Source organism: Nanorana parkeri, unplaced genomic scaffold (genome assembly GCF_000935625.1).
Source record: "Nanorana parkeri isolate BGI_ZX_2015 unplaced genomic scaffold, ASM93562v1 scaffold666, whole genome shotgun sequence".
Lineage (NCBI taxonomy): Eukaryota > Metazoa > Chordata > Amphibia > Anura > Dicroglossidae > Nanorana > Nanorana parkeri.
Window position 1 is genome coordinate 104529 of NW_017306934.1, and position 27259 is coordinate 131787.

General features: G+C 41.9%; 2 protein-coding genes across 2 annotated transcripts in view; both read left to right on the forward strand.

Annotated features, from left to right (window-relative positions):
- Positions 1-1392, forward strand: part of LOC108792649 (UDP-glucuronosyltransferase 3A1-like) — an 18503-nt gene extending 17111 nt beyond the window's left edge. The window contains exons 6-7 of the mRNA XM_018563467.1: positions 172-391; positions 1081-1392. Of these exons, the coding sequence (XP_018418969.1) occupies positions 172-391; positions 1081-1357 (497 nt within the window). The 3' untranslated portion in view covers positions 1358-1392. The remainder of the gene's footprint in view (positions 1-171; positions 392-1080) is intronic.
- A 6625-nt stretch (positions 1393-8017) lies between these two features.
- On the forward strand, positions 8018-22471 carry LOC108792636 (UDP-glucuronosyltransferase 3A1-like). The gene is given in 10 exon segments (XM_018563454.1): positions 8018-8112; positions 9356-9387; positions 9853-9960; positions 11029-11108; positions 13818-14009; positions 15051-15299; positions 18407-18416; positions 19530-19749; positions 22197-22206; positions 22208-22471. Coding segments are annotated over 10 exon segments (1260 nt in total).
- Positions 22472-27259: the final 4788 nt, after the last annotated feature.

Genomic DNA, 27259 nt, shown 5'->3' on the forward strand with positions numbered 1-27259 from the left:
TAACCTGCCCCCCCCCCCTTCCACTCTAACCCTGTCCTCTTCTCTCCACCCTTACTTTGTCCTTTCTTTCTGTACCCTAACTCTGTCCTCCCTGCTCCTCTCCACTCCTCTCCTTCCACACTTTTCTCTCCTGTTGTGTCTCTTAATTTTATTTGTTTTTGCCAATTTCAGGCCACCCTAAAATGCGTCTCCTAGTGACACATGGAGGAATGAACAGTTTGTTGGAAGCTGTGTACCATGGAGTTCCTGTCCTTGGAATTCCACTTTTTGGGGATCAGTACGAAAACATGGCCAGGGTAAAAGCCAGACAAATGGGGACTTTTATTCCACCTGAGCAGCTTAAGGCTGACAACTTTGCAAGCACTATTCAACACGTCATAGAAAATAAAAGGTAATTGTTGTCAATGGAATATCTGAGGTACCCCAGAATAACAGCACAAGTGGCACCAGACTGACACGGAAGTCTGAAACAGAAAACACAATAGGAACCTAGGAGCTCCCCTCCTCCTGCAACACCAAATCCTGATCGGGGTCCGGGGAAGAGCTCTAAGTAACCACTAACCCCCGGGAACAAGGCAAGGTCCTACTAATAGTTTGTAAGATCTATCTGCTTACCAACCGATCTTGAAACAATCAGTTCTATATCTGTCTGTGATGGCTGGTTGCTGTCACAGTGAACAGTCACGCTGGTTGGATAGGTAAACCTGGTAATTACTCATGCCTGAAGGCTAGTGAATCATAGATACCTTCCGTACTTGATTTCTAGAGACAGTCTCAGGCTTTGGAGTCAGTTTTTTTTTTCAGAAAAGGGATATGATCAAATCTAGCATGTTAGTCCATAAAAATGGTGTGCTACTAAGATCATGATTATATAAAGGGATGCCATGCATTCTTTTCTCAGGGGAGAGCAGGAGGAAGAGGTAACATGTAACATTAACAAGTTTGCTTGATTCGCTGCAATGTACTCAAGAAGCTGTTTGTTAAATGTTTATTTATTCTGTAAAGCTCTGTTGTAAAATCATTTTGGACAAGTGACGGATTTTCTTTTGACTCTGACTGTATGTTATTATGTGTTCACAGCTACAAGATATCAGCAATGAAGCTGCAAACCATTAGGAGGTCACAGCCATTTCCCCCAGACCAGCAATTGGTGAGGTGGGTGGATCACATCATCCAATCAGGTGGAGGCGGTCATCTTCATCCCTATTCTTACAAACAGCCCTGGTATCAGCAATGGCTGCTGGATGTCCTATTATTCATCTTTGTCTCCCTCGCTGTCGTCATCTACATTATAGTGACATTATTCAGAGCTCTCATTAGGAAATTATGTTCTGCAGGAAAGCTAAAGAGGAACTAACAAAACTTGGCATTGTACTGGAAATGAAAATTGATTTCATGTTGTTCACAGCATGGAATTCTCATCTATTTGCAACATTTTGCAGCTGCTCTTCATTATTCTTCAGGGATTGAAGACTCAGATTTATTTTTTTAAAGTGCCTCAAAAATGAAGTTTTACTAAAACGTATTGTAAAGTAGAGAGTGAATACTGATTTATCGGAAGTGTGAATCTCCTGTGCCTCATGCTGTACTCAGTGGTTCCTCCTGCTGACCCCCATTTTATTATGGGGCACATTATTATAGGGGATCCTGTCCTCTTCTACAAAGATGGATCTATATCTTTTGAAGGACCACTATCATTAAAAAATTGGATTCCAATAACTTAAAGTTTACTAATGTAATGATAGCAATCAGTATACTAAATTCTTTTTATTTCACATACCTTTATTTCTAGTTTTCTCTACATATACATTCATGCAGGCCAAGCAGCTCAGTAAAAATGACATTGACAGGGGATGGGACAGACTGTAACGCTGGCATGGGTGCTCTTCTGCATCTTATATACTGTTCGTATAAATGTCATCATCTGCTCTTTATACATTCGTCTAAATGTCATCATCTGACGTTATGTCCATTTAATTGGACATAACGTCACAAGCAAAAGAACCAACGTTTCGGGGCCGCGCAGGGTCCCTTCATCAGGGTGATAATGTGACAATTATCACCCTGATGAAGGGACCCTGTGCGACCCCAAAACGTTGGTTATTTTGTTTGTGATGTTATGTCCGATTAAATGGACGTTTACTATTTGAAAATTATTTATTGAGTGCTGGTGATTCCTGCTTTCTACCATCTGCTCTCCCTCATCAAACTACAAGACAGTAGATGGCTTTTGTTTAATGGACCCTTCTGTGCCGAAAAGGGTTAGTAAGAATAAAAGGGGACCAGTCTTAGAACTGATGGTTGTGCTTTGTCCAAATCTCTGTCACTGATTTTATTTTGTGCATGAGATATATACTGTATATCTACCATTGTACCGCATGTAAGCAGCGTTGGGCTACATGGCATGATTCTGGGAGCAGAGATGGATTAAGAAAGAATAGGGGCCTTAGGCAATGAAGCAGCTTTGGACCCAAATTCCTTCAACTGGCATTGACAGTGATTTTTCAGTAGGCACAAACAAACCATACAATTTCCATTGCCTTAATTAGCATGACTCTATGAAGGCTGTAGCTGGGTTTCTTGGACATCTAGTGGGCCCTGTGTTGCCCTATCCATCAGACTGTGGTTTTTTTTTTTAAGTGTTTTAGTTTCGGCTCACAAAATATTTTAGTTAATTCATTGCCCTCTATATGAATATGAACTGACCCTAGTCAATGGGATTGTGTGTCTATATAACTGTGCCATGGGCACTCATTTTGTGCTGTTAAGCAGTTATATAAGACAAGACACAATGCATAGTCATAGTTAATATCTATATCAATGAAATGTGAGAATTTACATAATGCAGGGCATTATTATTCCTTAAGCCTTGTATTATAGCTGCTTGTATAGATGATTATTATACTGCCATCTTGTGGGCATTTTTTATTGCACCATGTTTTTCTGAATTCCCTCCCCTTGTATGTAATTTACCGCCCTTCTTCTCCAACTAGTGGTTTAGTGTTATGGCTGCCTATAGCAGGACCGCATGTACTATACATGCTAGCCTGGAAACATTATCATCCTTGACCTTCAAATACCGCCTGTTCATTCATCTGCTATATCCTGTTGTCTTCTGTAACTAACCTGCTGCATATAATAAAGCACTCCGTGGATGAAAAGGTATTTGGTGAGTTCAGCTATCTGATAAGGATTCTCCGCAGTGATTATATCTGCTTATACAGGCCAGGCATAGTGGTCTCAGCAAGGGATAAATACAACAATCGGAGTCAGAATACATTTGTAAGTCACTTGGCAGGAGCTAATGCGTATTCCCTCTAATGTAGTGCCAAGTGTATTGGCACAATTGTACTTATTTATATTTTGCTTAAGATGGGTAAAATGTTTTCCTAATAGGCAGCCTTATACATCTGTTAGGGAACTTTACAATACATCCTTTGGCACTCCTGATAATGTCACAGTAAGTATACTTTGAGTAAAATCAAGGTAGGTGCTATGTCACACGCACAGAATGGAGCTGCAGGAAACTTACTCCCAGAGCCCTACAGAGAAAATTAGAATTATCTAAAATATTTGCACATATAAGGTCACTTTGGACCTAATTTGTTCATATTAGGTGAGTGTGGAATAAGCACATAACCTGCCTGCCAGGACAATATAGGTCCAGCTATCAAATGCATGCAAAAAAGAGTCATGTAAAAAATCAGCCCCGAGTATGTGATCTGACTGTTTAAGTCCTTCTTTGCACAATCTGGATGTTCATTTGGGATGCATAGTGTCTGGATCTCAGCGATTTGTTTGGCCATACACTTATATGGCCCATAATATGAAGCCATCCAAATTGAGCGGCTCAATCATAAAATTAGGAAATAAAATGTCTGTATTTGTAAATTTGTTACTCGAAATTTAGAATACAATAAACTCCTTTATTGAGTGATGTGTTACTTTGTACTGACAACAAAGTCTAAATCCCATTCGCACTGCCACGGTCTCAAAACCACAAGGTACAGGTGAAACTCAAATAATTAGAATATTGTGCAAAAGTAATTGCAGTAAGTGCTGCAAAAGGGGCCCAAACCAAGTACTGCGTACATATGCATGCTTGTACTTTTCAGAGGTCCGATATTGTTCTATGTACAATCCTTGTTTTATTGATTGCATGTAATATTCTAATTTTCTGAGGTTGTGGATTTGGGGTTCTTGGGGTTTTCATGAGCTGTAAGCCATAATCATCACAATTATGACAAATCACGGCTTGAACTATCTTGCTTTGCATGTAATGAGTCTATCTCATATATTAGTTTCACCTTTTAAGTTGCATTAGTGAAATAAATGAACTTTGCACGATATTCTAATTATTCAAGTTTCACCTGTATATGTGGTGTCCAGGTGACCACACGGATGGTGCCGTGCAAAAAACCAACAGTAAATAAAAGTAATTCACTGGCACACATTTGAAGGTTTTTTTTTAAAGTATTGATATATTTATTCAATACCCAATGTCGCATGCTGTCATACAAATGCTTAGCACCGTATGACAGCATGCGACATTGGGTATTGAATAAATATATCAATACTTTAAAAAAACCCTTCAAGTGTGTGCCAGTGAATTACTTTTATTTACTTTGTACTGCACACATTATTTTCTGGTCAGATTTCTGGCATGTGTTTTGAATTTGATGCTTGCCTTGCTGTCTTTGGCCCCAATGCTATATAAGTTACAGGCCTGAAAAAGAAATGGAACAAGTGAAGCCAGATCTCATGATCTACATACATGTTTCAGGTTAGTAAATCAGAAACCACTGAACCCAGAGTGTCTACATGACAGCCAAGCTAACATTTTCAGGAGGTCAGCAGTGGCAGCCTCCACATACTGTATCTCTAATCACACTTTACCTTTAAGGCTCATCTCTGGGATATTCTACTTTTTTTTCTAAGACTTTTCTTTGCCCACCACAACACAAACGAATATAAAGTCCAAAACCTTACTAATTTTGGCAGGAATCGCTCCAATGAAATTCTATGATATCATCATTTTGCACTGGAGCTACGTTTGGCTGCCGGGAGGAGGGATCATTGAGGCTCCCAATGCCACATCCATTGGATCCTCAGTATGTCTCAGTAGACTACATGCCCCATGATGCATTGGGAAATTAGCGATGGCAGTGGGCGAGGTTGGGCAGAGCTGGGGAATGGTGTGGAGAGCTGGGGGAGCTGGATGGAGACAGGTGGCTAGAATCAACTTGATAAGGACACCCACCAAACATTTCACATTGATGCAACCAGCAATGCAGGAAATCTACACCAGGACATTGAGAGGACCGGTCACCATGCTGCACATAGATCAGGCACGGGCTTCTGGTTTCCCAAAGAGGAAGGCTGAATTGTAGACAAACAACTACAGTAAGTACACATATGTGAACTGTTTTACCTGCATGGTACACGCACTTACCAGGTTCTAAGATTTAGGCTCCCCTGCCAGACAGCACAGCCAAGTCAGTGTCCTCACTTTACTGCTTTAAAGCAATAGAGTTCAGTCACACCATGCTACCCAGCTTGCAATTGGACAGTGAGGGAGCAAAAAGCATATTATTGAGGGCACTAGCACCCCAAGATGGCATCGATGAGTATCGACATTTTCTATACTCATCGGAGTCATCTAGGGGTGCTAGTGCCATGTGAATGGCATCCACCAGGCATAAAGTCCTTCCTTATGGTGGGTGCTCCTGCACAGGGGACTACAGGAGGGCAATATAAGGACAAATCTGCATTTTTATACTAGTTCTATGTAAAAAATGAATGTAACATTTTTTAATGAACACTTAATGGAATTAAATGGTGTGGTTTATTTTATATCTTCTTGGGATCCTCTTAAAGTGCAGTAGCCCTTTAGAATAGTAGTAAGCCCATCTGAACTTTCTAGGTAAAGCAGTAAAAAAATTCCAGGGGCTTCAAAACAAAATGTGTACAAAGTCTTACAGTTCTTGCTCTTTAGAAAGCAGCCCAGAGATGGGCCTTTAAACACTACTTTTATGTATAGAGGTTTGTTCATCAGTCCAAAAAGACAGACAACTAAAGGGAAAAGAGATATGGAGGCATGAAGTCCCAAAAGAGGGAATGTTCCTCCCAAAAAGGGAAAGTCCTGAGCTATGCATTTCCGATTCTGTTCAACCACTTTTGTGATTCCCCACCCCTGGCAAACTGCATAGCCAGAAGGATGACTCTTTGGGCCCTTTTACATGGGTGAATGCATGAGTCTTTATGGCTCAGCATGCAATCCATGGACAGATCCCCAGATGAATCGGAAATTAGCGGAAACAGATGTCCACTACATCGCTTTTAGTTAAGTTTTTACTCCATGGAGCTAAATGGACTGATGTTAAGTCTATGGACAGGCAGATATGTGTCAGTCAACTACCTTCGGTCTGTCATGTTTAGGTGAAAAAAAAAGATAAAGGACGCAACCTTTAATGTTTTTTTCAGACCTAGACTGACTTGGAGGTAATTGCATGTACAGGGACACACATCCGCATACACCCGCAGGGCCGTAGCTAGGGCGAGGTGACTGAGGGGGGGGGCGCAGCCAGGGCTCAGCACGGCAGGGAGAAGTGGGGCGGCACAGCCTGCAGCTTCTCTTCTGGGTCACTGCCTCTATGGGCAGAGGCAGTGTAGATCTGAGGAGAAGTGAAGCCGGGGGGGGGATGGGAGGATCGGTAAATATCACTGATATTTACTGATCCTCTGTGTGCAGAACAAACACTGGAGTGATCAGCTGATCGCTGATCACTCCAATGTTTGTAAATAACTGGGGACACATAGTACTATGTATACCCAGTTATGAATGAACAGGAAGTGTTGTACATCACTTCCTGTTCATTCATGACTTTCGCAATAGTTAGAAGCACTCAATAGAGAGAAGTACAGAGGCTTCTACACTTTCATAAACCGTTGATAGTACATTTCTTACTATCACCAGTTCCTGAATAAATGGGAAACCTCTGTACTGAGTGCTCTCCATTCATTTAAAACAGAGGCTGCAGAAAAAGAGTTTGAGGACTCTGTGTCCTCAATTTCTTTTTTTATTTTAAAAGGGAAATCTCAGTGGGCTGTTTAGACCCCTAATATTTCCCAAAGCACCCAAACAGTAAAAAAAATAATAAACAATAAAAAAACACAACGTGGAGGCGAGGCGCATGATGTCACATGACGCCGCACGTGCACGCCGATGGGTGACGGCACACGCCTGTTGGGGGGGTGCACATTTTTTTGTTCTTGCCTCGGGCGCAAATGGATCTAGCTACGGCTCTGGGCCAAACACTAACATTGAGCTTCTGTTCAGTTCAGACAGGTGTATCTGAGAGGAACAGTGTGTGAAAAGGGCCTATTGCAGTTAGAGCATATAGAGGTGTCACCTTCCTGGCCCCTGGACGAAAAAGGGGATTTGCTAGCTCTCCCTTCCTTTAAACAAGTACACAATGTTAATCAGCTCTGTGAAATGCAACAGAGTCCTATTGGCCCAGATTGCTGACCCTTCTTCTCCATGTCTAATATAAGGACACATCCAAATCACTTATACTGGCTGTATTAAACCACAGAAATATATATGGGCCATGGCCTTTGCCCAAACTATTAGATATTTGCCTAATTTGTACAGTTTCCTAGTGTAGAATTTTTCTCAAGCACAGGACCGGTTTATCAGGAATAGTGCGAAGTTTCCACAGAGGAACTGCATTTGGCCTAGGGCAGGGGTCAGCAACCTGCGGCTCCGGAGCTGCATGTGCCTCTTTCATCCCTGTTCTGCGGCTCCCTGTCCAGGGGTGGAACCCCCCGGCTGCGTGGGGGCCCAGTGAGGTCCGGTCCTGGGCACCCCCCCTGGTGGAATATGCGGCAGTGCAGGGTACCGGGGCCACAAACTGCCGGTGGGGTTCTCAGTGAGAGGACTGGTCCTGTGACACACCTCCTCTCTCCCAGCCGCGTCCCTAGTAACAAGCGACGGGAGACAAGTGTGTGTCACACGATGCCCCCCCACCCCCCGCAGTGCACAGCGTCTGGCTGGGATCCTGGCTGTGAGGCTTGGCAGGTGAGTCCGAATGGGATGCGGTGGAGGGGGAGGTACGTAACTGTGTGCTGTTATTTCATTTAATTAGAAAAGTGGATTATAATGGGGAACATTACACTGTAATGTTGCTTGTTATAATGTTGCCTAATATAATCTATTTCTCTGATTAAATGATTAGACAGGGCTGCTGTTCTATCAATGTTTGTGACTGGGTTGGAATGTGGCCAGATGACCCCGCTCGGAGCGCCGCACACCGCAGCAGCAGCGACGCTCGGCGAGGTAAGTAAGAAGAAGAAAAAACCCCCCGCAGCGGCCAGTCAGGCAGGGGAGCAGGGATGAGTCAGCGGCGCGCTGATCAGGCGAGAGGAGCTCCAGGTGGGGTTGTAATTTAGCGGGCAGGCACCTCTGAGCCAGCTAAATTAGGACCCCACCTGGAGCTCCTCTCGTCTGATCAGCGCGCCGCTGACTCGTCCCTGCTCTCTCCGTGATGATCCGATCACCGGCACACAGTGAGTGAGGGGAGGGGAGGGGAGGGGGTAGAGAGAGAGATTAATTAAGCAATTATATATGTATTGTCTGCACTGTATTAGCAGTATATACTCTATATAGAGTATATACTGCTAATACAGTGCAGACAATACATTTACAATTATACTAACATGAATGTATTAAATGATCTGTATGTAGCCCTGTACTATGGATCATTTAACCCATTCATGTTAGCAGAGGATCATTGTAAATGTATTGTTGCAGGCACTCTATATGTACATGTACTATATACTACATATAGAGTGCACTGAACAATAGATTTACAATTATCCTCTGCTAATATGAATGGGTTAAATGATCCGTAGTACATGATATGTAGCCCTGTACCCCCTTTTCCACTTACAGAGCTAGGTTATTTTTCTTTTAAATAAATATTAATGTAATTTTATTGGTATCTATCTACCAGTAGCTGCCTCATTTCCCACCCTCGGCTTATATTCGGGTCAATACTTTTTCCCAGTTTTTTTTGCTAAAATTAGGTACCTCGGCTTATATTCGGGACGGCTTATACTCGAGTATATATGGTAGTTTTCTGAGGTTTTTCAGTTGTCAGAGTAGATAATTTGGTTTATCCACCAAGACAGCTAGTTATCCTCTACTAATAGTTGTAAACGTGCTAGCAGTGGTGCAGGACCGGATAGTCACCCTGTGCTTGTCCTTCATTGTTACTCCTATATCAGCAGAGACAAGACAAACAATGGTTGCAACCAGAAAAGTGTATATCATTCTCTTCTTTTTTCTGCAAAGTCTACAAGGAGCCAAGATCCTGACAATATGTTTTCTTGCTAAGTAATATTGAACTGCCTGTATTTCATTATACCCAGTGTGTAGAGATCATTTCCTCCAACAATTCATCAGTCGTGTGTCACTGGAGCCAATGTCAGCTTAGTGTGTGAATTCTCATACAACACATTTCTTATGCATTGCACAAGAACAACTTTCTTCTATGACTGTTGCTGGATGGTGTATTTGTTTAATATATAGTAATGCAATCTGCTATATTGTATCATATAATACCATTTTACATGGACATCATTATTGCTATAGAAAACCTGCCCTGAAACAAAAACAGTTTTCCCCTATGTTTCCTGTCTAAATGCACTATCTTTCAGCATTGGCTGCACATCATTCCTCTTGACCAGCTGCCTGACAAGATGGGGCCATACCTATACAATGTGTGTTGGAATGGCTTCCTGTAGCCTCTCTATACTGTATAGTATTATATATCTGCACATCTGTTTTCATCCTAGGTGGAAGTCATTACTTGTTGATGGATGAAATCTCCCGTATTCTACACCATAATGGGCATGAAGTGTGAATGTTCCTCCAGTTTGGGGAAGGGATGCTTCCAGGTCTGTAGTATAAGCTTTTTTTTTTTTACGTATACATTTCCTGGCCAAAAAAAAGTCACACTAATATTTTTTAAGCCGCATTTAGCTTTGGTTGCGGCACGCATTCACTGTGGCATTGTTTCAATAAGATTATACAATGTTGCAGCATTTATTTACATCCACAGTTGCATTAATTTTTTTCACCAAGATCTTGTAGTGATATGGGAGAGTAGGGCCATTGTGTAAAGTCTTCTCCAGCACATCCCAAAGATTCTCAATGGGGTTAATGTCTGGACTCTGTGGTGGCCAATCCATGTGTGACAATCATGTCTCATGCTCCCTGAACCACTCTTTCACAATTTGAGCCCGATGAATCCTGGCATTGTCATCTTGGAATATGCCCAATGTGCCATCAGGGAAGAGAAAATCCATTGATGGAAAAACCTGATCATTCAGTATATTCAGGTAGGCAGCTGACCTCATTGTTTGGGGACATATTGTTGCTGAACCTAGCCATGACCAACTGAAGCAACAGATCATAACTGCTTGAAATCCAGTTTGTGACTTTTTTTTGGCCGGACAGTGTTTAATATTCAACATAGGTGAGAATGGGGACTTTACAAAAAATAGTCCTTTTGTAGAATTTACCAAAGTTTTCTGAGCTTGTTGCAGTTCCTTGTACCAGTACTTTGTGACCTGGGCTGTCTTTAGTTCATACACCCATGGTCAGTTGGATGGGATCAGGCATAAGGGCCATTGTACAAAGCCTTCTGAGTTTGCTTCTACCCAGGAAAATCAATGATCCTAAACCCAGTGTGACTTTTTCAAAGAGGTGAATTTGATTTAATTTTTATTTAAACTGGGGAGGAGGATGTGAGAGAGCGGGTTGATGGCAGACTGGAGATAAGGAGATGTTGGGAATTCCTTTCGCCATGCTTGTATACAGTCAGATTTCACATAAAGGAGAACAGGAAATTGCTGTGGGAATTTTCTGTGGAGTTTGGAGTTGGGATTTTCTAGGGATTTTTTCTAGGAATATTAGGAAGTATGTAATGGTACAAATATATCATTGCATGTAAATGTTTTTAGGTTTAAAGTTGCCTTCCAGTCCTTATCAAGTGACTATGTTTCCCCTGGACCAAAAATACATGACAGAACACGAGGAGTTTTTTTAAAGAATATCAGGGAGACTTTTTTTATGGGCAAGTATGTGTGCAAGAGTTTTATTCTATAGTTTTGTTTCATTTCTGATTTGTGTCCTAATTTTAAAAATAACATTTTTATTTGCACCAGATAACTCCAGTAGCTTTAGACCAAGGCTTTGTTCAGATCTGTGCGATCCAAGAACACATGCGTTCCTGCACACATTCCTGCATCCCACGGGGTCACATATCGCACTGTTAGGTGCACTACAGTGCCATTATTTCTTAATTCTTAATTGCATGTGTGATGTTGCATCACTCAAGTGGGAACAGGGTGTAATAGACCTGAGTAAAGTAAAAACTACTGCCCCCATCTCTATTGTGCATGGTGGAGCTTCTGATGACCCCTGTTTTCCTTTAACTTGTAGGGTGTATTTTATTGGAAAGCCGCCACAAAAACCTGGAGAGCATGGTATGGAGTGTATGGTTTGTGGTCCCTTACTATATAGCCTTAGTACCATGCTCATATGCTCAATTAAAGATTATGATGCACACTGTTTTCTTAAACTCTCCTCTCCTAAGATCTCCTCTTTGAGCCTACCTTTCATAACACCAAAATTTGATGCCCGAACACACTGATTCAACAGGGAATCTATCAGCTACATTTTCTAGTTTAGGCAAAGTGTTATAAAATGGATTTAATTGGGTTTTTATGTTGCTGATCTACACAGAATAATCCATCGAACTGAAAAAAAAATCTAAATAGTCTTACAAGTTATAAAAAGAAAAAAAAAACAATTTCTTAATTGCATATTCACCCCATTTGCTTTCAAAGTTCTAAATAGACTTTGGCATATCCACTTTCCTTCAGAAATCAGGGAAAGCTAAACTTTGGGGAATACCATCCTTTACTCTCGAAGTGGGACCATCTCCTCACTGCAAGGGTTATCCCTGCAAGTTTTATCATCCAAGCTAAACCACTCAGATCAGGAGGGGATCTGTGCATAGATCCCCTCCTGATCGGACAGTGTAAAAGTGGCCTTATTCTTGGATAATTTTTTATATATAGTATAACTCTAATGAGTTATAAAGGCTTTTAATGCATCATCTATGTACAATTTTTGGAATGTAACTTCACCATTTCATGAGGGCATGCAATTACAAGGCTTGGCGTATTTGGCATTTATGTTCTTTACACCGTTTCAGCTTTTATATTTTTCAAAAATGTTTAAATATATTGTGTTTGTGTACACTAAGGGTTCTTTTCACAAACAATTCGCCCTGTGAAAATCTGTGAATGTTTGTTTTTGGCAAATAATCCCAATATTTTTCCCACTTTGTAGTATTGTAGTAATACATTCTGGCCACTAGATGGTGTTCCAAGTTTGAATGTAGTGTGTTGTTGTAATAATACATTATAGCCCCTAGATGGAGCTGTGAAGCAGCTCCATCAGAAGTGTCTAGTGCACAGTGTGGACTCCATTTTTTAACCAAGAACACAATTGACAGCCACCTAAAAGCAGGGATTGTCTCCAGAAACCAAAGACGTCAGGTCATCCTAGGCAAATGTGCTTTTACCAACTATGGGGAAAAATTTGACAAGAAAAAAAATCTGTTGCATAACTAATTTTTGCGTCACAATAACACAAATATTTAGCACCTTTGAAATGTAATGTCTATTGTATAAATCAACTGCTAAAAATGTCAGTTTAATCTATTTTTATATCAGGTTGTAACACTGCAAAATGTGGTCTCAGAGGGGTGAATTCTTTAAAGGAGAACTATGAGGTGAGTGATTTCCACTCATCCCCATAGTTCGAGCCAATGTGTGACAATTACACTTTCACACATTGGCTCTATAGATCGGGAAGTGAGTGAACACATGCCGTCGCTCGCTCACATTCCAATCATCTCCCTGCAGAGAGTGGGGACTGTCAGTCACCGCTCCCAGCAGGGATTCCCTTCCTCCCCTCTCCGATCCTCCAGCGCTGGCTGGAGGAACTGACGGTGGAGAGAGCGTGCACAGCTGGCTCTGCCTCTAGATAGGCAGAGCCAGCTGTCACTCACGCAGCTGGGTGGATCTTGACAGTATTGTTGGGATCCATCCCGGCTGCGGTGCTCTCAGTATATAGCGGGCAATAGCCCGCTATATACTGAGCTTTGGGTCACAGGAGGACATTAGTATTAGTATGTCCTCCCATGACCCTAAAGAGAACTATGGGATAAAAAGGTTACCCCATAGTTCTCTTTTAAAGCATATCTAAATCCCAAAACAAAATGTATTATATATCAGCTTGTCAGTCCATAAATGTGGGTTTTTTTTTCTATTTATAATGACCTGCTAATCCTGCAAATAACATACTTCCTGTCCCATCGTGGCTACGTTCACTCATTCACTGTATGTGCGGAAGGAGCTATGGATGATGCACAGGCTAGATTTGACTAGACACGTCTGCCTTTATTCATCTCTATTACATGGAGGATTGATGAGAATATTAGTTTACGAAAAAAAAATAAAAAAATGTGTGTGCTGTTTGCTATAATGATTGTTATTTCTAGTCAGGTGACTCTTATTTTCAGCTCTTATTGGTTCTCATTATTGAAAATATTACATTTTACAGGAAATAAAGATTGTTACATAGTAGCAAATCCAGTTTTTTGTTTTTACCATGATTAGCATATACTTTGTTACCATCTGAGAATGTTTTTCCTGTAGGTGTGAAGTACAGCCATTAGTTGATGGGCCTTCTCTCGAACCTGTGCAAGGTCACACTAAACCAGTTCCAAATCTTAAACTCATTGAGAGAGGAGAGGTATGACATTGCTATAGTTGATGCCCATAACCCATGTACGTTTTTGGTGTCAGAGCTTCTTGGAGTTCAATACATTGCCTTCTTTCCAATGATCTTTGCTAATTCACCATCAAACGTGATGCCAATGGCCCTTTCCTACATAAGGACCTAACTATCTGTAGCAGTTATAGGCCGATATCATTACTTAACACCGACATCAAAATATATGCTAAAGTCTTGGCCAATAGACTTAGTGGCCTGATGCCCCACTTAATAACATCAGATCAAACAGGTTTCATCCAGGGCAGGGAGGCAAGAGACAGCACCCAGAGAGCAATTAGCTTAATTCACCATGCATCCACCTCTTCGAATCATACTCTGTTTTTGTCCACGGCCCCTGAAAAAGCGTTCGACAGAGTTGACTGGCATTATCTTAGAGCTACTCTACAAGTAGTAGGGATGGGACCTAGAATTCTGGCAGGCATAATGGCCCTATATAATAACCCCATGGCCCAAATCAAGGTAAATGGTCACCTCTCAAAAAATTTTACGCTGTATAGTGGCACACGTTAAGGATGCCCGCTATCCCCATTATTATGTGCTTTAACATTAGAACCTTGTCTTATTTCTATAAGACGTAATAGTAATATCTCAGGCATTACAGTGGGTACCATAGAACATAAACTTGCTGCTTACGCGGATGACATTCTTTTTTTTATTCAACAACCCCAGATTTCGTTGCCATTACTATTGCAAGAATTTGAATCCTTTAGTCAAATATCGAATTTTAAAATTAACCTGTCAAAATCTGAAATTTTAAATATTTCCACGCCAAATGATATTGTGACCGCCCTGAAGGAAACTTTGCCCTTTGGTTGGCGGAACTATAAAATCCAATACTTAGGTATATTTCTCACCTGTAGAAGTGCAGAGTTATTTACAGCTAACTACATGACCCTATTAAATAACATCAAGAAAGATCTAAATACATGGCTCAACCAACGTCCATACATCTCTCTTATGGGGCGGATAAATGTTATTAAGATGACTATTCTACCATGGATATTATATATACTTCAAACGGTACCTATCACTTTACCCACTTATTTTTTACGCACCCTCAAGTAGTGCCTACATTCCAGTCAATGCTCATCGACCGCATGACTTTTCTGGAGAGGTTGAAGAACACATACAGTATATGTATTTTGAGTCCCTTTGGGTAGAGATGAAGATTGAAGAAATATTTCATGACACCATTAAAGACTGTTTTCCAGAAGACTTTAGGCCATCTTTATCCGACCTCTACCAGAAAGCTGAAATCTGGATATATAACCTAGATTTCACCATTGAGCTTCCTCGGCCACTTCTACCTAAAGTACAGTATATTGGAGGCTTACTGGCAAGATCTGCAAAGCCTTTGTCTGAGGTGAGTATTTTATCTCAGTGGTGGCCTGTGTTTTTCCCTAAAAATATCCATGCTCCTTCTATCTAACATGTTAGTCCTCTGTTTGCTCTCTAATATTAAGTAACACTCTAATTTTTATCATTTCCTTCTCTTTTTTGGGAAGTAAGTATATACAGTATGTGGCCTGTAACTATTTTAAAGAAAGCTCCAGTTATTCCAGAATGTTTATAGAGTAGGCTTGTTATTTGTTTGACAGTTTCACCTGTAGGGTATACCAGTGACGTGCGGTACCTCTTGCTCGGGGTGAGGCATACGAAGCCCCACCCCCAACCCATCCCCAAGCTAATGTAAAGGAGGAAGGGAGGAGACAAGGAGGAGCCTCCCTGTGCCTCACTTGCTCCACACCGCTGAGGCTCCGTGACAGGTTACACAGCGGGGAGGATTTCCCTGCTGTGTAACCGGTTAGATGCCGATTTGAATGGAGAAAAAGCTGTCAGCTTCAGACATGAAGCTGACAGCTTTTTCCTCCATAATTCTAGGTGAGGCTCTGCCTCACCTGCCTCCCCTGACCGCACGTCCCTGGGGTATACACGGGTAGATTTTTGCATGACCGTTCATATGAAAAATCCAGTCGAAATGTTTAATACAGGCATCAGAAACTTGCCAACTGTCGTTTTAAATTTCTTTTAATTTTCCTTTTGATTTTACATTCTGTTTTGGAATGAATGGAGTTTATGTTGGAAATGCAACAGCCTATACTAATGCTAGTTAGTACATATACGAATACTATAATATGTCTTTTGAGCTGTAGATGGCACTGTAGTGCAATACTAGTCTCTATGTGCACTGAAAACACGAAGCACACAGCTCACCCCTATCATGCGTCCCCGCAATCCACATTCGGTGCACGGATGACTCTCTTCCTGAGTACCGTATATACTCGAGTATAAGCCGTCCCGAATATAAGCCGAGGGTGGGAAATGAGGCAGCTACTGGTAGATAGATACCAATAAAATTACATTAATATTTATTTAAAAGAAAAATAACCTAGCTCTGTAAGTGGAAAAGGGGGTACAGGGCTACATACAGATCATTTAATACATTCATGTTAGTATAATTGTAAATGTATTGTCTGCACTGTATTAGCAGTATATACTCTATATAGAGTATATACTGCTAATACAGTGCAGACAATACATTTACAATGATCCTCTGCTAACATGAATGGGTTAAATGATCCGTAGTACATGATATGTAGCCCTGTACTATGGATCATTTAACCCATTCATGTTAGCAGAGGATCATTGTAAATGTATTGTCTGCACTGTATTAGCAGTATATACTCTATATAGAGTATATACTGCTAATACAGTGCAGACAATACATTTACAATGATCCTCTGCTAACATGAATGGGTTAAATGATCCGTAGTACATGATATGTAGCCCTGTACTATGGATCATTTAACCCATTCATGTTAGCAGAGGATCATTGTAAATGTATTGTCTGCACTGTATTAGCAGTATATACTCTATATAGAGTATATACTGCTAATACAGTGCAGACAATACATTTACAATGATCCTCTGCTAACATGAATGGGTTAAATGATCCGTAGTACATGATATGTAGCCCTGTACTATGGATCATTTAACCCATTCATGTTAGCAGAGGATCATTGTAAATGTATTGTCTGCACTGTATTAGCAGTATATACTCTATATAGAGTATATACTGCTAATACAGTGCAGACAATACATTTACAATGATCCTCTGCTAACATGAATGGGTTAAATGATCCGTAGTACATGATATGTAGCCCTGTACCCCCTTTTCCACTTACAGAGCTAGGTTATTTTTCTTTTAAATAAATATTAATGTAATTTTATTGGTATCTATCTACCAGTAGCTGCCTCATTTCCCACCCTCGGCTTATATTCGGGACGGCTTATACTCGAGTATATACGGTAATAGGCTCAAAAACTGTGGAACCAGCACACAATGATCTTCCAAAGAAATTCAAACTTTATTCTACATGCATCTATACAAAGCACAACTGCTGACACATTTCTGCCTTACTCAGCCTTAGTCAGAGTAAGGCAGAAACGCTTCAGTTGTGCTTTGTATAGTCTCTATATGCATGCTTATCTATGATACAAAGCAAGTTCATTTTCTCTCACTTATGTTTTCTCCACAATTCCATATTCGTACATGTAATGTTCTGCTAAGCTAGTAAAACTTAATTCAGCATTCCTCGAGATCTCAGTGCTTCATCTAAACACATAGCCAACAGTTTACGAATGGAAACCACCTTCACTGTTAGAAATTTGTTCAGTTCAGAAAAATTATCCAACATGATCTTTAGAATTTTTTTATCACTGTGGTTAAAATCGATCATCAGTGTGAGCCTATCAACAGTTAGAAAGTCGAATGAACATTCTGAAATCGATTTTGTTTGTTCCCAATTCTAACCGTGTATAACATACCTTACAAATGTTACTGAAGGTCAAGGGAAAAGGGAACATTCAACCCCAAACTGTGCCTGATCACTCTGTAGCCTGCATAGAAAAAAGGAAAGGTTACCAAGGTAGAGAAGACCAGCCAACATGTTTCTTAAAATGTGTTTCCACTTTTGCAGTAAAAATTGGGAAAATCCCTCTATATGTTAGTTATATGTTCCCATCCACACAGCACAATGAAAAATTGTTGGTGACAATAAGGATCCATTTATCAGTGATTTTGTTTTATGCCTTTACAATCCTTACTTCTTGAAAACCTCCTGCATGGGGTATTCTTGGTAAATTGGTCAAATGTTAACACTAAGAATTTCAGGAATGCAGTTTTTGAAAAGTGACTTAATCCTCTTACACAACCTAATCTCCTTAGTGCATGTGAACTTGTACTCCATTTGTTTTTCCAAACAAACTTTATTCAGTTTTTCGGCTACCCCCCCCCCATGGGTTATAACCGTTTTATCACATGAAATACAGTTTTTACATCTTGGGGTCGCTCACCGCCACCCCCATATGTGTATCTAAACTTTTCCGCTTCTAACATTCGCATGCTGGTTGTCACATTTTCGTTGCTTGTCAAAATCTATACTCTAAGCACTTAATGCTCCTCCTAAGGGTGTCAAGCGTAATTCTTAAAACATATTATGAGTTATATCTTTACATCATCACTGTATATCAAGGTATTTCCAGGACCCCCAGGCTATTTGACAGTTTGGCCTTGAGGTACCATTCAGAATGTACTCCATTTTAAACTCCTAGCCCCAGTAATAAACTGAAACTAAATCAGAGAGGGGCACAAAGAGCTTTTCTATCTAATAAGGATCATAACAAGCATATTGTGGTGTCTGCTCTTTGGCGGGCCTTTTGCTTTTAATAGCGTAAAATGGAGCACAAGTGTACTTTAATTGGGTTATTCACAAAAGGGTGAAGAGCTTGGAGAAGGCAGGAGAAGTGAACAATCTAGGCCGAAATAGCTGAACTGGAAAAATTCTCCAATTCAGGACTGGAAAGTGAGCTGAATTGGAGAATTTTTCCAGTTCAGCTATTTTGGCCTAGATTGTTCACTTCTCCTGCCTTCTCCAAACTCTTCACCCTTTAGTGAATAACCATGTCAGTCATGGCTTAACGCTGAGGTTTAAACTGCTTGTGTCTTGCCTTATTATTATTCTTATTATTATACAGGATTTATATAGCGCCAACAGTTTGCGCAGCGCTTTACAATATGAGGAGGACATTACAATCACAATACAATTCAAGACAAGATGGTAAGGAGGGCCATCCCTGGTCACTTCTTGTGCCCCCCTCCCATCAACATGCTAATTAAATGAATAAATGAAACCTTTGTGTTCTGATTGTATACCTTATTTACATCCATTGAAATCATCACTGTGTCTCTTTGCTTCACTATGCAATGCAAGCAGATCATGGCTGGTGGGAGGGGCCAACCTGAAAACAGGAAGCTGTGGCAATGCCCATATGTGATGTTGAGTCTCCGTGATCGAAAGAACTGAAATCCAATTAATGAAAGTGGTCGTCCAGGGAGAGTAAGGCTTGGGGAGGGGAGGGCCAGATGATTGTGGGAACAATAAAAAAATTAGCTCAGAGCAGGGCTCTAATCCTCTTTAAAATAGCTGAGTAACATTGCCCTTCCTATCATCAAACATTAGAACATAACAATATAATAAACCCTCCTTTATTTTCATAGCTCATATATGAACTTTATTTAATTTTTTTAAAGGGCACCCTAAAGCTCGTCTACTGGTGACACATGGAGGACAGAACAGTCTGATGGAGGCAGTCTATCACAGAGTTCCTGTTGTAGGAATACTACTGTTCGGAGATCATTTTGATAATTTGGTCCGAATTAAAGCAAAAAATATGGGGACATTTATTCCACCTCAAAGAATAAGATCAGAAAGTTTTGCAAACACCATGCGTCATATAATAGAAGATAAAAGGTAAGCTGTATATAGCAATAATATGGAAAAATCTACTTTTTAGGATGTCTGGAATCATGCCTCACTGTATACAGTTTTCTTAAAGTACAACTGAAGCCAAAACTTTTTAAAATTTTGGATGAAGTGGAGAGGGATTTTTCTGTCTGTGTCCCCGTTAGGGAGATTCATCCTGCCTATTTGTCCTGTTTACTGATGATCACTGAAAGGAAAACAAAATCCTAAATTTTGGGTTGTCACCAGGACAGGAATAGAGGGGAAATCTTCCAATGGGGACACTAATTCTGGTCACCCGGCTGACCACCAGGGATTTCCTCTCACTTCATGTTGTGGTTATTGAACAGGAAATGAAGGGAAATTTCCCAAATGGAACATAGATGGTAAAAATAGCTGACCAGGGGCGTCCCGAGGCTGGGTGTCATCCGTAGCGGAGACCGGGTGACACCCCGCCGTGACGTCGTCGCGCGTGACGTTGCCGAGCACGCGCGCGATGACATTCATGCGCGGTCGTCTTATTGATGCCTGCCGGTGGCCATCTTGGTGATGGACGCCGGCAGAGAGAGGAGGGGACGTTCACTTGGCGGGATGAGGTACTCTGCCGGGTGCTCTCTCCTGACACTGTCGGTGACCGAGTGCACGACTTTTAATAGGGGGTGACACCAAAATGAATGTCAGTCATTTTGGTGTCAACCCTCCAATGGTGGCACCCAGGTGCGGGCCACACCCCCTGCACCCCCCTTGTGACGCCACTGACCCTGACTTTATCCAAAAAAAATTGATTTGATGAATCTGTTGTTTCTTACGTGGAGATCCTGCCAGTAATAGCACTTCCTGCTGCAGTCTGACAACACTATGCCACTATCACACAAATTGTAGACGCGCTGACAGCTTGCCATGCAAGTACCTTTAGCTGTCTATCAGGTCTACCAGCCCAACAGCCAACTGAAGGTGCACACACGACCCAACCGTGCAATTGATTAGAAACACCTCTACTGCTTATTCATGCAATTATCTCACCAGCCAATCATGTTCAAGGCGCGCATAGCATAAAGTCATGCAGATATACAGTATTTTAGGAGCTTCAGTTAGTGTTCATATCAAACAACAAAATGGTAAAAACTACGATAAAAAAATGATTTTGATTGTGGCATGATTGTTGGTGCCAGATGGACTGGTTTAAGTAATTTTGCAACTTCTTAATGATGTGAACCTTTCCTGGAAAAAGTCAAGGGACGAAACGCGTCGGAAAGGATAGGACACGTACTGAGGTTACACCATAGGTGACTAGCAGGTGGATTTCTGGTTCCGGTTTGCTTAGGTGGAATCGATTGATTGTTTGCTGCAAGGCGATTTCATTCTGGCTATCTTGTAAGTGTGTTTTATTGTTGGAATAAATTCAGTTTTTGTAACGTACTTCACCATTTGGCGCATTTATTCCTCTTCTATATTGGATTTCTCCCCTCGCTGAGTGAGTGGCACCTGCCGTGTAATACGAAAAGGAGGATTTGTTTAATGTGATTAGTTAAGAGTGAATATCCCATCTATGAAAAAAACCACCACAATTACGTTTATTGACCATTGAGTTATATGGTCATGGATCTCTGGTGACTGTGTTCTCAGTTACCTTAAAGGAGAACTATGAGGTGAGTGCTTTTCACTCACCTCATAGTTCTAGCCGACCTGTGACAATAAGACTGTCACAGGACGGCTCAGTAGATCGGGATGTGAGTGAACACATACCGGCGTTCGCTCACTTCTCGATCCTGTCACAGCTCTCTGCCGTGACAGGGGAGGGGCTGTATTCCCCCCTCCCCGCTCCAATCTGCCAGCGCTGACTGGTGGAACGGACGAGGGAGGGGGCGGGTACAGCTGGCTCTGCCTCTAGATAGGCAGAGCCAGCTGTCAGTCACGCAGCTGGGCGGATCCCGGCACAATTGTCGGGATCCGCTTCAGCTGCGGCGTCTCAGTATACCGCGAGCTACAGCTCGCGGTATACTGAGCCTAGGGTGACGGGAGGACGCTAGTTTGTGTCCTCCCGTTATCCTAAGGAGAACTATGGGGAAAAGCCCTAACCCCATAGTTCTCCTTTAACACATCAGGAGTCTGGAGCACTTTATTTCAGAGGATCATTGTCACATTGTGGATTTTGCACAAAAGCACTTTATACGGCTTTACTAAGGATTATTTTTGAATATTTTCATATTGTTTATTATTATGTTTGAAAATGTATGTTTATGAAAATGTACACATTGTTTGGAGGTTTATGCACGTTTATGAGCAGTAGCGCAGTGCACACGATTTATCAGAGGCATACTTACATCACTGAATTTATTAGGAACAGGGACCACTTCACGTGATTACATACCTAAATACAGCTCCAAAAAGCAATGTTTATAATTTTATTTCCAGTATAACACATAAAGTATGACATTTTATCTGTATGTCCGCAGCTACAAAAATGTCAGCAATGAAGCTCAGTGCCATAAAGAAGTTGCGTCCTTTTCCACCAGACCAGCTGTTGTTGAGAAGGGTGGAGCACATCATCCGATCGGGTGGAGGCGGTCATCTTCATCCCTACTCATACAAACAACCCTGGTATCAGCAGTGTCTGCTGGATGTCATTCTGTTCATCGTTGCCTGTCTCACCTTGGCTGTCTACCTCTCTGTGATTTTTTTCAGGACTGTCTTTAGGAAATTATATTCAAGAAAACAAAAACAGAATTAAACCAATGCAGTTGTTTTTGAAATCAGAAATAAACTTTGTATTCATCATGGTTTTTGCCATACGTTATGTGAGTTTTGTTTTGTGGGTTAACTATGCCTTATAGGTTACCTCTCCTGCCGCCCTGTGCTGCTGGACTCTACTCCCTGGCTGAGAAATGGCCCTTTCCAGAAGTGTCCATCTTCGGGGTCTATCCATTCATTACTGGTTTCTTCGTGAGTCAGGTATTAATTGATACAATGTGCCCACAAAAGCCTTATATGTGATTAAAAATCAGTGTAAAAATGATGTAGGCAGGCATATTAGTCATAGAGCTACTGTCAAGTTAACCAAAACATACAGACACTGATACATTTGTCTTGGCCACCTTGGCATCAGTGACCTTTGGTCATTAAAGGGCAAGCCAAAACCTTAGTTCAATCCGTGTGTAAATCCACTGAAAAATTGCTGTATAAAAATGTTCTGTGCAACGATCTCTAACTCTTCCTTATATTAAACTAATGAATGTGCCTATTGCTTGAATGGGTCATTTAGAATGTTGGTGGAAAAGGTCAACTTTGGGCTCAACTTTCTCACCCAACCAGTGCTTCCCCCAAAGGTCGGTAATAGATGAATTTATTTTTTATACGTAAATTTTTCTGAGCTCAGGCCAGTCACATTATGCCGCAGGCTCTTCTTCCTCTTAGGTCTTCACCCAGCAGTGGGCAGTCCTCAGTAATTTATTACATAAGAGCCATTCTGTTTATTATTAGGCCTCATGCACACAGGAACTGCATGTCCTGGGCGTCGCGAGATTCTACACCCCTGCCTCCCCGAGGCTGGGCTTCAGTGGCCTTGTGGCAAATCCGGCCCTGCCTACACCCTAATATAGAGCCCTAATTGGTGCTTAATTGGAGTAAAGTTAATAGACATTTCCCCCTTTTACAACTGTCAAGTTTTTCTTTAAGGTAGTGGGTGGCCAAGTGTCCAATAGAGAGTTGGTGAAGGAGGTAGGCAAAAGTTGAGATTTGCATAGTAGAGTCCCTGGCCTTAAGGTGAGTCTTCCGGAAAAGTAGTTCTCAATCAAGGGTTTGGGTCCTCCTGGGAATACGTGGAGGCATACAAGGTCATATATTAGGGGCTCAGTGATCCGTTCTCCTATCAGTAAATTGGTTCCTGTTCATATGCTACATACAGTATAAAGCCCTTAAAAGACCTTTTGGCCCTTCCCCCCCCTAATTGGTTTCTACATAGACCATTACAGAGCGATAACATTCAACAATAATGGAGTAAAATATGTTGTTTGTTTAGTCCCCTGCTGTTCTGGGGCATGCAACTAATTATAACCTACTAATTAGAATAATGAGAGTAGCTTTCAGTGTCAGAGCAGCAATTATATGCCAAACAGAGAAGATAAAAGCTGGGAAAATGTTCAATTAAAACAAAATACTCTGTCCAGTCTAGAGAAGACAGAATGAGGTGCAATAGTACATGCTTGAGACCGAGAGAACTATTTTCTGAACAGCACGTATATGATGGGCATCCAGAGGATCAGTCATGACTGATTGAGAAAACATCTGAAGTCTTACATTATTGTACCTGTGCAAGCTTATTTATGAAATATCTAAATGTATCCCTAGTTTAGTTATACTTTGTCTAAGTTTGAGTCTGATTTTACGACTTGTGCCTCCTGAAGCATTTAATAATGTATTTTAATTCACATTACGGGCTTGTTTATACATACATTAGTGGGTGGCACCAGACCAAAGCCAGTCACTGCTAGGTCAACAAAAACTATTTTTTTTATGTGACCCTTTCACACCACCATGCAGGGTATACCGCATTATACTAGGGATGCACCAACATATCGGCCGCCGAAACATTTCGGCCGAAAACTGCACTTTTGGCTAAATGCCGAAAGTGCCATTTTGCTGCCGATACATCGGCGCATCCCTGCTTTCTTTTCTCACCGCTGGGCGCTGCTCTGTGTCCCAGCAGGGAGGAGAGAAAGTGTGACAGGCGGCCAAGCGCTGCGGGAGGAGAGCGCTGTGAGCGGCCGGTGTCTCTCCTCCCATACTGCTCAGCCTCCTATCACAGTCCGGCAGAGCGGTGTGTGGGCGGAGACAGCATGTGCTGTCACAGGAGGCTGAGCTCTCCTCCCTGCTCCGCTTGCTCAGCCTCCTGTGACAGCTGTCAGAGAGGAGAGCGAGAGCAAATACTCAGCGAGCAGTGATCGCTGAGTGTTTGTAAATGATTGAGTACAGAGTATGGTTACTATATCCTCAGTTATGAATGAATGGGAAGTGATCTACATCACCTCCTGTTCATTCATGATTGTGGTTATAGTAAACACACTATGTTCTCATGTTATGAATGAACAGGAACACTCATAGAGGATTTCTGTTCATTGATAACAGGGGCTGCAGAAAAAGAGATTGAGGACTTTGTGTCCTCAATCTCTTTTTCTATTTTAAAAGGGAAATATCAGGACCCCCAATATTTCCCCTAAGCACCTAAAAGTGAAGTAAAAAATACAAATATTTAATAAAAAATGAATTAGAAAAAAATATATAAAAAAATTAAAAAGTTTATAAAAAATAAATAAAAATAAAATATTTTAAAAATGTGAAAAAATGAAAATAAAAAACATTTTCAGTTTCGGTTTCGGCCTGACAATTTTTTTTGTTTCGGTTTCGTTTTGGTTTTGACATTTCTATTTTGGTGCACCTCTACATTTTACCATAGCACACCGGTTGCCCTTGGATTTCACCGCACCACAGCACAATGTAGAGCCCGTGATACACTGCAGACAAAGCGAAGAAAATAGAAAAAATTGCAACCTTCACTTCACATTGCACCACTGTAGGTTGTACTGTAGTTCTACCACCTGACGTCAGGCCGTTGTAATTAAATGGCTGGACTGTGGATCTGGATACGGGGGGACGTTTTAAAACATCCTTGTGCCCTGCCCACTCATGCACGCCGCTCCGCGCACGAGGGGGAAACCAACTGTATTTCAAACAGCCGGCATCGCTTGCATGTTGGCTCCAAAAGTGCGCCCCCCTTCCGCCGCCACCAATCCTGGGCTCCGCTGTGCTCCATGCGGGACCAGGACCAGCACGGCAGCTCTGTGACCGGAGATTAAATGTGGAAGTGATATGTATTACATCACTTTCACACTCAGCTGTCATTCTCCGGCTACAGAAGCCGGACAAAAGCTGGTGAAGCAGATCTCTGCTTCATCAGCTTCTTTGGGGGGTCCGTAGAAGACAATAGGGCTCTTAAAGACCCCTGATGTCTCCATAAAAAGGACCTAAAAAAACTCATATAAAAAATAAAAAATGTCCCCTACTTCACTGGATCACGGCTGCAAAGCTCAGACTTCAGCACATTCTCTCCCAGGCAGAGCTCGTACTGAGGTACAGAGTTTCAGTTTGGAGAGATGGGGGGAAGGACGGCTGGACTTCAAACTGCATTAAATCACCTCATACAGCGTCCAGCCGTTCTCGCTCTAGGTAAATGCAGGAATATGCGCAGCTCTACCTAGAGGGAGGGCGGCTGGACGCCGTATGAGGTGATTTCATGCAGTTTGAAGTCCAGCCGTCCTTCCCCCATCTCTCCTAACTGAAACTCTGTACCTCAGTTCAAACTCTGCCTGGGAGAGAATGTGCTGAAGTCTGAGCTTTGCAGCCGTGATTCAAGTGATCACAATTGCAATGCTTTCCAGGCTTGAATGCATATTTATATATATTGTTAATTATACATTTCTTAAATTTTTGCAAAAGGTGAACTTATCCTTTAAGGGCGCATTCACACAGTCGGAGCCACAAAAGCAGGTCAACAGAGTTACGAAGCTTGAAAATATGTAGAGCCTGCTGTACTTTGTTGTACTGGATGGCAGCGCAACGCACTGTTGTGAACTGCTCCCACACCCATTCATTTTTAAGATGTCATTGCGTTGGCATCAACTGAAAAACGGATGCAAATGCATCGGGTGTGAAAGGAGCCTAAATGTTTTACCTTCCTGTAGAATCGGCTGGTCCCCTGAGCACTAGTCCTTTTTTAGGGTGGCTATTTTTCTTTGCAGGGTCCTATGGAGTCACCCTTGTGTGTCCGGATTTACTTTCTCTGCTGCCCCAATGCCAGGTTCCTCAATGCGCCGCCCCTGTATGCAGGATGCATACAAGTGATCTCGGCGACATCGCTGAGATCACTTGCACAAAACAAGCGGCGGTTTCCCCGCTGTACATTTAGCTCTGCTTGCCCAAAGCAGGGCTAAATGTAGAAAACAACTACCTGCCTGGCGCCCAGAACAGCATGTTAGGAATTCTACACGCTGCTGCCCCTCTACTCCTTGTTCCTCCGAGGCCGGGCCTTGCGTTGCCACCTTTTCTTCAACGCGCAACGCGCAGACATTTTATTGTGAGAATGAGTCGCAGCTTATTTATATGTAAACAGCGCCACCCATTCATGTGTAAATATCACAGTTGAGACTATTTTCAGTGGGGGGCCAGTAGACCCTATATTAATTTTGGTTGCCTCTGTCTGCCTGACATCTTGTGTCCGGGTTTCAGCTGCCATGAAACCCGAACACAGCATTCAAAACCCGGACTGTCCGGGTGAATTCTGGACAGATGGCAACCCTAGCCAGGCCTTGGTTGGCCTTATGGGAAATCCGGCCCTGTAAGCTGTGTGTGTTTCCACAAACACACAGACCCAGCAATGCATTCTATTCCCCTCCTCACTGCCCCTGCTCTCCACTCCTCTCGCCTCCCTTCTCTAAGCTAGTAGATGGAGAGCTGCTGGAGACTG